Here is a 13094-nt window from a genome sequence, read left to right on the forward strand (position 1 = left end):
CCTCGCCTCAATAATTGAGAGTTCCAGAACTGATCTATCCAGCCGAATGCTGGAAGTGGGGAAAAAAAAAGGGACCTTTCTTGGGAAACATTGGCCATATGAAGCCAAAGACAAACCCATTGATTCTAGTGGGGCAGAGATACTATCTCTGCTGCTACTGAGCAGGCAAGATCCCTAGAGATAACAATGTCTGTTGCCCAGAAGTCCAGGAAGTCAAGGAGCTCAACAGCAGCTTCTCTGGGCTGGAACTTGGCCCCAGAATCATTTGGTTTATGCAACCCCAGTGAGGGAGTTTCCTTGGGTTCCTGCCTCCAAGGACTTTGTTCTGGAAAGGGCACTGACACATGTCCCCAGTCAGGGATATTTCCTCTGCCTTCTTTTTTTCTGCAGCTTTATCTCTGTTCATACATCCATTCCTCACCGCGCACTGCTGCTATTGCTGAAGGGAAAGCATTTACTCGGAGGCACCAATTTGAGTCGGCTGGGTATGCTCACAGCAGGCATCTGTGACTACTTGATGGGATTAGCAGATTATGGGAAAGCATGTTTCACCACAGGGATTCCAGGAAAGGAAAAACAGGCAGGTGGACACTTGGATCTTGGTTAAACTATGTGTGAAGCCCTGATGGCTGTGCCAGGAATAGCCGTTGGGCACAGGATCAGATGGACTGCTGCGGGTCAGGACTGGAAGGACAGGTCAGGAAGCAGGGAGGTCTCTGGACTGCGGTAGCACTTACAGATGATCAGGTTTCAAGTATTTCAACCAGGTCAGGTGAGAGAAACCTGCACAGATCCCATATGCACCAGTTTTTAAGTCACAGCGTGTGAATGCTTGACAAAAACATCTTTTCCATCAAATGGCTTTGCTGCAAAATAGCTGTGCTGTGTCAACACAGACTGAGCCCCAGCGGGATCTGAACAGCTGTATTCGGTTGTTAATGAAGGGCAGTTTAGAGGGAGCCAGGGATTCAGAAGTCCCCGGGGCTGTGCCCTGCAGTCATTGTGGGTCTTTGCAGAGAACTGAGGATGTAAGAGAGTAGTTCTGTCTTACAGAAAGATGTCTGGTCCACACAGGGTCAGTTTTTTTTTCCTGTTAGATATTCTCATACAATGTATCACAGGATTCTTCTGGAGTTTCTTGCTTCTTAGGTGTCTATAGAATGATGAAAAGAAGAAGAAAAAAAAAAGGAGATAGAAAATTATTCAAAAGAAGATTAATTAATTCTTAATAAGCAGGCACTGACGTTTGTTCTGTTTGAAATGGCTATAAGTGATCTGTTGAAGTGGAAGCCACTGCACCGCGAAATGCTGCTCCAACAGAGACGAACGTGACTAATCCAGCCCAAGGGATAAAGATGCCTCCTTTGCTTGTCACTCTTCCCCCAAAAAGCTGTCAGACAGGGAGGGGAGGGTGGATTGGACTTGGTGAAAAAATAAATCACTTTGGATTCTGTGAAGGAGGAATTCCCTGACCTCCTCAATCCTGTTTCTTCAGCAGTTGAGTCTATTCCTCACAGCCCTTCCTTGTGTAGACAAGGCGCTGACAGACTGATATTTTAAGCGCTGTGTGGCACAGGCCTGCTGTAAGCAAGGTTACGCAGCAAGCCGCTGAAATGCCACGGGGTGAAGGAAGCCCTACCTACACTAGCATTTTCTCTGTTGCCACCACTGAAGGGAAACGTTTTACAAAAGCGCTCAGTGCCGGCATCTCCAAAGTATGCGGAGACACCAAAGGTTTCACCTGTTGCTGTCTGGTAAGATAGCACGCAAACGCTCCCGCTCCAGGTGCTCTGGAGTACTCTATTCTCCAAAGCAGAAGATGCCCTGGGACATAGGACACATCCTTCCCCTCAGTAATCAGCTGCAGTAATCAGATACTTGCCACTGCCTCTGCTGCTACTGCTGTGGTGGCACAGCAGTAATTGCAGGATGACACTGGCCTTGGGAGCCGAAGACATGGCAAATAGCTCTGACACAGAAGCAGCCCCTTGACTTCTGACCACCTTTTCCTAAACGTTAACCTGGGGAGTCTCTGCAGCAGAACACTGGTGGTAGGAAGCAGAAGTCATTTTTCAGGAACGCCCAACATCAGAATAATGTATATTTTTTTAAGCAAAGAGTTCTGGAGGGGAAGTGAGCAACTAAGTTCTGAGGACAGGAAGGAAATGTTTCCTGGGGTGCCCTATGCAGCTAGTGCTTGCCAGAGGGTACAGGGCTCTGCGCACCTCAGGTCTGCTTCATACAGCCCCACAGGTGACCTGCAGCTGCCTGTTCAGAGTTGCAGCAACTTTCACTTGAGTGAATTTAGTTCTTTGTCTCTAACTCATAACAATTCCCAGCCCAGGTAGAAGATCCAAGGCTGGAGTGTAGCTACCCTGCCTTTTTCTGTTGCCAGAACCGACAAGGATTATGTCAGCCCAGCCTCTGTTCAGACCATCCGATTGTCTGTTAGAGTGAAACATGTCTCAGGTGCTTTAGAGTAGCCACGCTCTGTAAGAGCAAACCTGTCTGCAGGCTCTGCCCCAGTGCACCAACCTCCCCACTCTGTAGGACCATTCGTCTGTGTCGATAAGTGGGGAAGGGCAGCAGCGGGGCCCGCAGCCGCTCAGCTCCCCCTAAAGGTCTGTGCCACCAGGAGGGAACAGCCCCCACACCTCCCAACATCCTTCAGGGTCCATCCTTCGCCAAAGCTTCTGCCCAGAGCCAGGGTTTCCAGAAACGCTGGTGCTGCAGGAACGTGCACTTGGCCGAGGAGGCAGACACGTGTGTGGATGCACGTGCAGCCCAGCTCTGGGCAGGAGCCGTGTCCCATCCGCCCCGTTCCATGGGGCTGCGAGGGGTGAAGCAAATGCCGGACCCGCTGCCTGCCGGGGCCATGGGGACTCTGTGGGGTTCCCCTCATGTGCCCTGTGCATGAGGGAATCCTGCGGGAGCGGCGCCCCAACCCTCACCTGCGCCGGGGTGCTCCTGCTGCACGATGGCTCAGCTGTCTTGCTCTCAAGAACTGAATAGACATCAACTTGCTGAGAATCCAGGCACTGCGGAGGGAAAGGGAAGCAGGGGTCAAGTAAAATACTTGGGTCTAAGCACACCTCATTGCCCACTGGGTTGTTCCCCATCTGGTGCCCGACAGTTGTGAAGAACTCCAGAGGTCTCCAGAATGTGGAAAATCCTGGCCTGAACTTGGCTGAAAAACATTTTTTTTCCCTCCCCTGAAATGTTTAGAGGGCAGCTCCACTGTCTTTCTCTCCCTGGAACACACTGACAGTGTTTGCTGTTACCTGCTCTGGGTAAGGCAGTGGAGACCAATTCCCCTGCCACCTTCCACTTCAAACCTGCCCAGAACACAGAGTAAGGACCTCTCCACCTCCCAAGCTGAGACTCAGCACCATGGGGACTGGGGGTAACAGGCAACGCTCAGCAAGGCCCAAAACTGGGTGCATGTCACCCACCAGCTCTTGCCCTTGGTTATTCCAAGTGGAAGGGCTATCATGGAGCATGTCTTCCGTTTATTGACTACTGTTTTGTGGGATATTTTTCTGTTTTTGTTTTTTGTTGTTTTTTTTCAAGCCACATCTTTCTTCTTAGGGGGAGGAAAGAATAATAGTAATAGTAATAACAAAATCAATACACTCCCAGGTCCACAAACATATCTGCAGTCCCACACAGCTGCACAGTGAAACCCACGCACACCCCACATGTGTAGGCACCCGTCGGTCCCCCAGGTAGTCATGTCACTGAAGATGTGTGTCAGTTTGAGTGATGTTCCAGATCTGCCTGCAGGATCAAACATAGCAATCAGGAAGACTTTTCCATGTGTGTTTCAAGGATGACAGCAGGTTGCCAAGGTGGCTGTTTCTCTGGCAACGGGAAGATGGGAGGAGCTCCGGCTGCAAGAGGGGTATTAGCGGAGAGCTCGCAAAGCGCTCCCTGATACAGGGAGGAGGATGAGCAGCTACTACGGGGCTTGATTCCAGGGCTGCTCAGTACCCCGGCATCATCATTGCATTGGGAGCTGCAAACACTCCACATCTTTCAGGATGGGAGCCAGCAGGATTGCTGTTCAAAGAAGACGACATGATGGAGGAACAGCGTTATGGAAACGGCACTTGGAAGTGAAGCGAGGTGTTGAGATGGGGACTGAGTGTGGCTCCGCCATCCCCCCTTGCCTGCTCTGAGAGCAAACAGTCATATTAATTCATGTGTCCACTTCCCCTTCCCAACACCCCGCTCGTGTGGAGCAGGGGTTCCCAACTATCTGCATGCATGCAGGCGCACACAGAAGATCCCATTTCACTTTCCTCATTTTCGGTTCCCAACTATGTTTCCCCTTGTCACGACGGCAGCCTCTTCCCTGGCTCCGGCCTGCAGCCACTTGCGAGCCGGGAACGGCCTTTTGGTGCTTAGCCTCCAAAACAAGATTCCCTTGCTCTGCCAGCCCTCTTCGCACAGAGGCTACTGGCAACGCTGCTGAATCACAGGCCAGTTGGCCTCCAACTGCCCTTTGGAGACAAATTACTTTCCTCGGTCACTGACCACCTGCTGCCATCACAGCAGAGGCAACAAGCTGCCCTCCTCTCGGCCTTTCCATCCCAGGGTGACCTCCTCATCTTCCTCGCCCTGGGAGAAGCGTGTGCATTCTGCAACCCGCCTGCACTGCGGGAGCTCTGCTTGCTGCTTGAGAAAAAAAAAGTCTTGTTTGAAGTATAAAGCAGATCGAGCGGAGCGCTCACACTGCTGTTTCCAAAGAGCTCATTAACCAGGCAGCTCCACTGGAAGATGCAGGCAAACGCACGTGTTGGCCTGAGCAGTGTGACGAGACAGCACTGCTCTGCCATGGCCAGGGGCGACGAGGCCTACGGGAAGGAAGGGGGTGCCCACGAACCCCCCTATTACAGGGGCTTTTTACCACACCGAGCTGCTTTTCGCTGCATGCACCCGCTGCCAGGGACTCCAAGGGAAGCTGCGGCACCTGGAAGAGATGCTGGGAAAGGCTTTCACTCCCAGGGAAATGCAGCAGCTGAGGCTTCACAGAAGGTGCCAACACCTTTCCTGTGCCAGGGGTGAGCCTGGATGGTGGGCAAGACAACACAGCCCGTTTAGGGAGCTGCACCAGTAGCCCCAAGCCCTCGCTTTGATTCCCAGTCCGTTTTCTTCTGCTTTCCCCCAGAGGCAACACATCTGGCACCCTCTGGCCTCCTGTTCCTTCACCTAATCTTTGACTTCCCTCTTTATCTCCCCACTTGGAGTCACTCCTCCCTTGTCCATCCTTTTTTCCTTGCCTTAGTTTGCCCGCCTGCTGACTCTGGATTTCTGCCCTCCCCATGGATTAAGCAACTCCTCCTGGCCATGGGGAGGTCTGTTCATTCACCCACCTAGAGGGTCTCTCCAACACAGAGTCTCTGTGCCAGGGCCCTCCTCCTCCCTGCCCTGGGATTTGGCCACCGCATCACGCCGCGTGCGCTCGCAGCTCCCCACCCGCCGCCCCGCTCTGCCCACGCTCTGGCAGCAGTTGCTTGGCAGGAGCCCCCGGTGCGCGGCTGGTGCCCACAGTCCGCGCGGTGCCGCCTGCTGCTCTGCAGAGCCACGGAGGGGTGAGATGCCTGCCCCGCGCACCGGGCTGGCCTCGAGCCTGGCACGGGGTGACGGGGCAGCACCGGGGGTGCTGCGAGCACCGGGGCCAGCTGGCTGCTGGCGCTGCTTGTGGCTGAGGCTGGCTCTGCCGGCGCGTTATATTAGCCTTAGTGGAGGCCTCCTGAACAGAACAACATGATGAAACATGTAATTAAGATGGAGCTAAGGATGCATGACGAGGCCGACTGAGCGAGAAATGGATTTGATTTTTTTTTTGTCTCCTTGCAGAAATCATCCACTTCAGCAGGGAACTACCCATTCTGATTTTTAAAAGCCTGAATTAAAAATAAATTACTTAATACAAATGAAAAGGTTTATAACCTGCAACCCCCTTTACCCAAAGCATTGCTTTTTACTTGCAATAAACACATCCCATATGATATATCGTGCTTTTTCTTAAACCTCTATGCCAAAAATGTAAGGACAACACAACAGTGCCTCCCACCCATCAAGTAAGAAGGGGGCAGGCCCATCCTTTTGTTCCATCTGCCCCCTATCAGATCTCCCCGGCAGCCTGGCAGGGCTCTGCTCCTCTCTGTGGCGCGTTCTCCAGAGCTTTGCTTTGTTTAGTTTAAATGATTCATGCAGGAGAGCTTAGAGGTTTTCCTTGGAGAGGTTTTTCCAGCCCTTATAGACCTCACAGAGAGGTTTCCTAATATTCCCCTCTGCTCACTTTCATTCTATCCCTCCTCACTTGTCCCACAGACCATTTCAAAAAAAAAAAAAAAACTATCCTTCCCTTCTTAGTGGAGCAGCTCTCTCATGGGAGGAAAAGGAGAGAAAAAGAATCCATTTTAAACGGAGCTGGATGGGTTGTAAATAGGATTAGAGGTCATGGTTACTTGAGGTAACTGAAGTCTTGGGCAGGCATTTCAGGAGAGGCCCTCCAACCCTGTTACCTACGGCACTGCTGCTACTGGGCTCCAGTGGTGGAAACAGTCGTGGTTCCCCAGCCTGGGGAATGGAAAAAGGAGATTGTCTGAATTCCAAGCAATGAAAAGGGAAATGCTCCAAAACAGAGACTCACTTCTTTTTCCTGCAGTCCTTGGACTTCAGTGGTCCAAGACACTGACACCAGTGAAGGCCACAATCCTGCTAAGTGTCTCAGTGCTGCTGAAACTCTGGGAAAACGAGCATAAGTTTTAAACAGCTTGGGTAATTGAGGGAGAACACCTCTCCCTGCCCTGTGCCTGAGCCATCACTCTCCAGCTGGAAAGGATGTGTCCTCGAGGCACTGCACAGTATGACGTGAGGCTGGGACACATCTCTTCCTTCCTGGCCTCGGGAGAGCCCTCTCCGTGCCCCTGGAGCCCTGGATGGCCCTGCACTTGCCACTCGCTTGGCACGCTGCCGGCACAGGGAAGGTGCTGCCTACCCGCAGCAGCTGGGGCAGGGACTGAGGTTTTGACACTGGCGGGGACACCAGTGCGGTGGGGATGGAGCGCTGCAACATGGGCAGTCCTGCAGCCAAACAGGGCAGAGCACAGGATTAGAGTCACCAGTAGTAGGCCACTATACAATTATTACTTGCTTCAAATACTGACGTTATATTATCCTGTCTGCACCACGGCAGGCCAAGGAGATGAAGGGCTGTACAGTGAGGCGAACACAAGGGATGGAGGGTGATTTTCATACTCACGTCATAGATGGGAGTAGCTGGTGCGGGGTTGGGTGAAGGGGGCTGCGTTTCCACATTGTGTCCCAAGATATTTAGGAGCCGGTTCCTTCCAGGACACAGCACCTGCTTGGGACAAGACAACAAACAAGACTTGGGGAAAACCACCATCTCCCCCTTGGAATGAATGTCAAGTGACACGAGACCCAGCCACGCACAGCACTGATGCAGGAAGAGCGGTAAAGCAGCCCTCTGCTCAGAGCGTGAGCGGAAATGCACAGAGGCAAAAGCAGTCACTTTGCTCAGGACTTGTCTAGGAAGCTGTTGGTGCTGCCCCGAGTAGAGAAAAGCAAGACATGAGCATTAATGGCAACATACAGTCTATGGCGCCCTAGCATGCAAGTCCAACGTCTTTGAAGGAAGAAGGTCTTTTGCCCTGAAACATTTCTTGCATTGGCTAAGTTTTCCCTGAACATGCTCCATTCACACCTGGATAAGGATGAGTCCTGCTCTGCAAGCAGAACAGGCAGGCAAGGCAGAAGGCTGTACTAAGCATCTTTGTTCTAATTCAGAAAGAAGTGAGATGATTATATTCACATCACATGAAAACGACAAACTGCTTTCTAGTCCATTAGTAACTAAGGAGGATGCTAAATAACTTCTCTTAAAGATAAACATTTTAAAATCAGCAGGTCTGAGCAAGATGTGGTGAGAAATATGTGCTCTGTTCTGCAGGAGGGCACATGTAATGGCTGCATTGACTCTCCAGGCCCCAAAGAGAGCCCGGAGGTCCGAGACTTGCTGATGCACCTCAAAACCTAGCGATGTCAGTCAACAAGTCATGACAGAGCCTCCCTCCTCATCCCCATGGAGATGCTCCCTAGGCAAGCAGAGACGGGGGCTTGTTTCCAACCGAGTCACTTTGCTGCCTGTGCTCCTTCCCCCTCCATCTAACCGCCTGCAAGGTGAGAAGTGTCTGGCGAGGAGCAGCTCAGCAAGGCTGCCAACTTCTGCCATTTGGTTTGCAGTACCATGATGCTTGATGGCAAGTGCCACGAAGCGCCTCGCTCCTGCAGTCAGGGCACTGCCCCATGTAAAACACCAGCAGGGGGGTTGCTGCTGTGGTGGCAGAAAGCAGCTCGAAAGAATAAGCAGTGGAGATACGATACCTAGAAAACAAAACCCCCCAGTTCAGTTCTAAAAGACACCAGGTTTATTTAAGCTGGTCTGGAGATCTATGTAAGGGTGCAAAGGATACTCTATTGAAAGCTTGGGGCAGCACGAGAAGCAATAGGTTTTGCCCAGACAAGAGGGATTTCAGTGTCGCTATTTCTCATTTTTTTCCACGGGGTCTTGTCTCATACAAACCTCCCAGCCCCACTCTTTTCCCTTCCATGCTCCACATCCTCTCCTTCACACCTCTGGTTTGTGCTCAGCAGTTCATCCCAAACTCCACAACCTTACCCAGCTGGTCCCAGTCTGTGCTGCTGGTCTGCTCTGCTGTGGATCCTTCTCCCTCCAGTCTTAACACCCTTGTCCAAGCTCTAGTGCTTTCCAGGCTAAAGTAATCACAGAATGACTGAGGTTGGAGGCACCTCTGCCCATCATCTAGTCCTACCCGCTGCTCAAAGCAGAGTCAACAGGAGCAGCTTCCTCCTCAGGCCTTTGTCTCACTCTTTTTTTCCAGTTAGTTGGCATACCCATGCAGGCTGCACTGCGATCCTTTTCTTAGCTTTTGCCTCTCACCCTGTCTCTTAATGCTTCCTGTGACAAACAACGGCCCAAGCCTCTAGTGACCACCTTCTCCACTCTTCAGACTGGTTTCTCTTGTGGTACCCAAGCCATGGCTCAGAAAGGCGCTGCACAGTCTCCCTGCAAACAGATCATGTCCCTGGCACTAGAGTAACCCCTATCTTGAAGGAGGATTAGATACAGGAAAAATCCTGTCCTTCCCTTATCCCTACCAGTGATGCAACGGACTGGGACAGTTGGGATGGCAGGACACTGCCTGCGAGGCTGGCACTGCGAGGAAACGCAGTCCCCGTGCAAATGGACAAATCAATGTCTTGTTTTGTCTTTCTGTATTTTTTTTCTCAAAAAGACTTAAAAAAAGAAAATAAACCTGAAGGAGGCACTCAGCATGGAAAATTTCAGCACGGGGAGTTCCAGTTTGGACAAGTTAGAGGCAAGTGAAATAAATTCCTAGAACAGATCACGTGAGATATTGCCTTTCATTTGGTAGTAACTTGCCTTTCTTTTCCACAGTAGCAGACCTGTTCCAGTGATGCTCAGTGCAGCAAAGATAGTGGTAAATGTAAGGAGAATTTCCCACCTGTAAGAGGTCTGTATGTAAACTGCATCTGTGGGGAAAAAAAAGGCAAAAGATTCACAACATAAGTGGAAGTAAGTTGCATTTTTAATTCTGTCTAGAAGTCATGAGATAAAATACAGAACCAGTGAAGAGGAGGTGACCACAAATGCACACATGCTTCTAAACAAAAACGGAGTCTGACTGAGCTAGAGAGTAGGGAGCAGATGGAGAATCACACAAAGGAGACAGGGTATTAGCAGCTAGACTTTATTTTTTTTTGCAGCTAGACTCTATGTATTAGTTTAAAGGGAGGTGAAGTGAATATGGGAGCCACAAAAGGTGGTAGTGAGAGCCTGGCAAAAGTCTAGTGATAGGTGGCAAAAACAGGTGGTGGGGAGTACAGAGGCCACGCAGTCTAGCCGGGTGGGCACTGCCAGCGCCCCCTGACCAGTGTGGCAAAGCTCTTCGATCACAGCTCTTCACATTCACCCTTTCTAAGAAGTCCAGACCACATTGTGGTCTGCCAGGACACTGCCACTAAAAGCACCCTCTGAACCTGGGCCCAGGGTCCCTGCTTAGACCCTGGTTTTCAGCCTGGTGTTCCCAACAGGCTGCTTCAGGGCAGATATAAACAACTGCACCTTTATACTCCCATGTGTGACATGGGAATTGTGGCACAGCGACCCAGTGTAAAGCGCATGATCTCTGATGGCATTAAGCATCAGACACTATTATTGCTCCCACCTGACTCCATGGCTTATTTGGGTAGAGAAAAAGAAGAGCAAATACGATCTTTTCACAGCAAGATGCAGTTGAATTTTAACCAGTCATTCTTCCTTTCCTTTTTTTTTCCACTTACCTGTGGCAAGGACAAATACTCCCGCTCCCATTTTCACAGTGTCATCCCATATGACCTCACAGTAATACGTGCCAGTAAAAGAGGTGCTTTCAAGTGGCATGGTTTTGTGACTGTAAGATCGGGTAGTAGTCTTGTTTTCTTCTCCAGGAGGGATGGGTATGTCTAATACCTTTCTATCGATGAATGTTTTCTTGCCCACTGAGTTAATCCAGTAATAGCAGATTGAAAATTTGGTGTATTTCATGATGTATGGGAAGGTCACCTCGCAGGGGATGGATATTGTTTCCCTGAGCAGCGCAACCTGGATTGGAGGTCTCTGCTGTACACTGACCTGTCCCCCTGCAAGAGTGATACTTGTTAGCAGCCACCTGACAACACTGTAAGTCGGATAAAACTTGTGTTGCCCCAAAGCCACCAGCAGCAGTCACATGGTAAATATAAGCATATGCTCAAGAACCTGCACCCACGCTGTAGCATGTGGCGTTGGCCCTTGTCAGAGAATGAGTGATGCAGAGCACATGCCCTGCCTGATCTGTCACATCTCTTAGGTAATCACAATGTGATCTGAGCTCCTCTGTTGCAATCACAGGCTTCCCCTTTTCCCCTGTGAGCTCCTTTGTACAATACCAGCGTGCAGAAAGACAAGAAGGGAAGCAGGAAGCGGACAGATTTTGCAGTGTGTGACTACATTTACAGCTGGCGAGACTGGAAAGTGATTTTCCAAGACAAACACTAGCTGGACCATTTCTGTAACACGGGTTGCTGCTTGGGTGTGTACGCATGCACGAGCGGTCTCTTTGGGTGAGTGAAAGTCTGGCATGCAAGCAGCAGGGTCAGTGGAGCTGTGTATTTCTGAAGTGGGAGGAAGGAAATTGCATATTCTGCATGGAGGCCAGCACTGGGACTCTGAGAATAGGATACAGCTTAACCACTCCAAACTCTTGCTGCTCTAAATGGGCAGCAAAGTGAAAGCCCAAAGGCCACACACAGGAACAATCTGCAGAGGGCCACAGATTTTAAGTACCTACGTGTGACTACCTCAGGCAGAGAGACAGGAGAGCGTGCCCTCCAGGTGCCCTTGCTTACATGGTTGTGCTGAAAGTGAATCTATCCTGCAACTCAGTGACAAGAGAGTATGAAGAAGCATAGAACAGAACTCCGTAATTCACTCTCTATTTTGTTTACTAAAAGGAAAAAAGCAGCTAAGAGTGTGTCTGGATCTATGTATTTAGAAGCTGGCCTAACACCCGCAGAGAGCAACTAAAGGGGCAGTCTATCCGAAGCAGTCTTTTAAAACAGTGGAACAACAGAGGGAAGGTATGGTCACTCTCCAGAAAGGACTCAAGAAAGTAACATCAGTTAAGCCAAAACCCCTACAGATGACACAGCCAAGGACAGCAGCCTGAGAGCAAGCGATAGTCCAGGTTATATCACTAGCAAAGAGTTCTTAGCTAGCAAAGCAATAGGCACGCAACACAGTCCTAAGAGACAGGCGTGTTCACTGCGAACGCAGTCCCGTTCAGACTGGGGACCATATTATGAAAAGAAAGTAATGGAGAGTCCTGCGGGCACTGTTGGCTTGATAACCCAGGTTGTCTCTTTTGCGCCTTATTTTCTCAGATATGATCATTCATCCTTCTCTTTCTCATCTCCACCCAGCAGCACATACATGAATATATGAATATAGCTTTTTTTTTTTTAATAAGGCATTGTAAAGCACTGAAGTAAGACATCAGGGGAGAGATCTATCTTCTTACAGTGTCCCAGGAGCTTGGGAAGAACATCCCAGGGAAACAGCCAAACCATTTCACTCAGGTTATACAACCCTTCTCCCATGTTCCCTCTTTTCTGAGGACTCTCTCCATAAGCTTTGAAATGCTTAAAAGACAGAAATAGCAGCAGTGTGCAAATTCCTGGAGGGGATCTCTGGAAATTAGCAAAAGATAGCAGCTGGAAATGCTCGAATATGAACAAATGTGAGAGTAAACAAAAGGAATAAAAAAAATGCTTTTTTACCTCCGTACCGAAGCGACCAAAGAAACAGGAAGATGACTTTTAGATTAGAGGCCATGATAGGGTCAAAGGCTGCAAGAAACTGGCCAGATACGAAGATCCAAAAGGAAAAAAAAAAAAGATAGGGTTTTGTCAGGTATTTCCACAACTGTGAAGCTGTTTGATCCCCTCCTGTTTGTAAAGGGCCAGGCGGAATGGACACACACTGCTTTTGGCAAGCTGTTCCTGGCAGATGCAGCCTCTTCTGCTTTTCTGTTAGACTCCTCCCTGCACCGTGGTTCATTTCTCTGTGCTGTTAGACAGTGTTACACCTACCAGCGGGTGGCCAAAGATGAGGCTGTGAGCTCCTCAGCGCAGAGCTTTTGTCTTCCAGTGACCGGAAAATATCACACACGCTTAAAGCAAACTTTGCTGCCTTGCACAGTGACTGCAAACCTCCAGGATGACATACGGGGGGGAAAGAAAAGTGCTATTGACTGATGGAGTTTGCTCATGAGGTCATTTGAGGTGAACAAGGTCAAAGGTAGTGACCGATCCCACTGACTTTTGGACAGCAGGCAAGCTTAAAAGGGGCATATTGGGCATTTTTAATGTAATAGTGCCCAGATTTGTTTTCCTAATTGTTATGGGACAGCAATTCCTGATTACGTCACTGGATGAAC

The 13094-nt window shown here is 50.0% G+C and overlaps 1 protein-coding gene across 1 annotated transcript; it reads right to left on the reverse strand.

The window, feature by feature from the left end:
* Positions 1-872: 872 nt before the first annotated feature.
* NFAM1 (NFAT activating protein with ITAM motif 1) lies at positions 873-12505 on the reverse strand. Its single transcript, XM_010213450.2, has 6 exons — positions 12436-12505; positions 10420-10758; positions 9500-9609; positions 7274-7375; positions 2952-3038; positions 873-1153 (listed from the first exon to the last, which is right to left on the reverse strand). The coding sequence occupies exons 1-6, from the start codon at positions 12488-12490 to the stop codon at positions 1094-1096; spliced, it is 753 nt and encodes a 250-aa protein (XP_010211752.1). The 5' UTR covers positions 12491-12505; the 3' UTR covers positions 873-1093.
* Positions 12506-13094: the final 589 nt, after the last annotated feature.

This window comes from Tinamus guttatus, unplaced genomic scaffold, assembly GCF_059628265.1.
Source record: "Tinamus guttatus ecotype Peru unplaced genomic scaffold, ASM5962826v1 Tinamus_guttatus_pri_ptg000472l, whole genome shotgun sequence".
NCBI classification, from domain to species: Eukaryota; Metazoa; Chordata; class Aves; order Tinamiformes; family Tinamidae; genus Tinamus; species Tinamus guttatus.

Excerpts from the sequence above, each read along its gene's own strand:
- NFAM1 (XM_010213450.2), bottom strand. The coding sequence starts at position 12,490 with ATGGCCTCTAATCTAAAAGTCATCTTCCTGTTTCTTTGGTCGCTTCGG. Across the intron at positions 7,376-9,499 it reads TGCTACTGTGGAAAAGAAAG|GTGCTGTGTCCTGGAAGGAA; the intron begins GCAAGTTACTAC and ends TGTCCCAAGCAG. Across the intron at positions 1,154-2,951 it reads GCAGGAGCACCCCGGCGCAG|ACACCTAAGAAGCAAGAAAC; the intron begins GTGAGGGTTGGG and ends ATCATTCTATAG.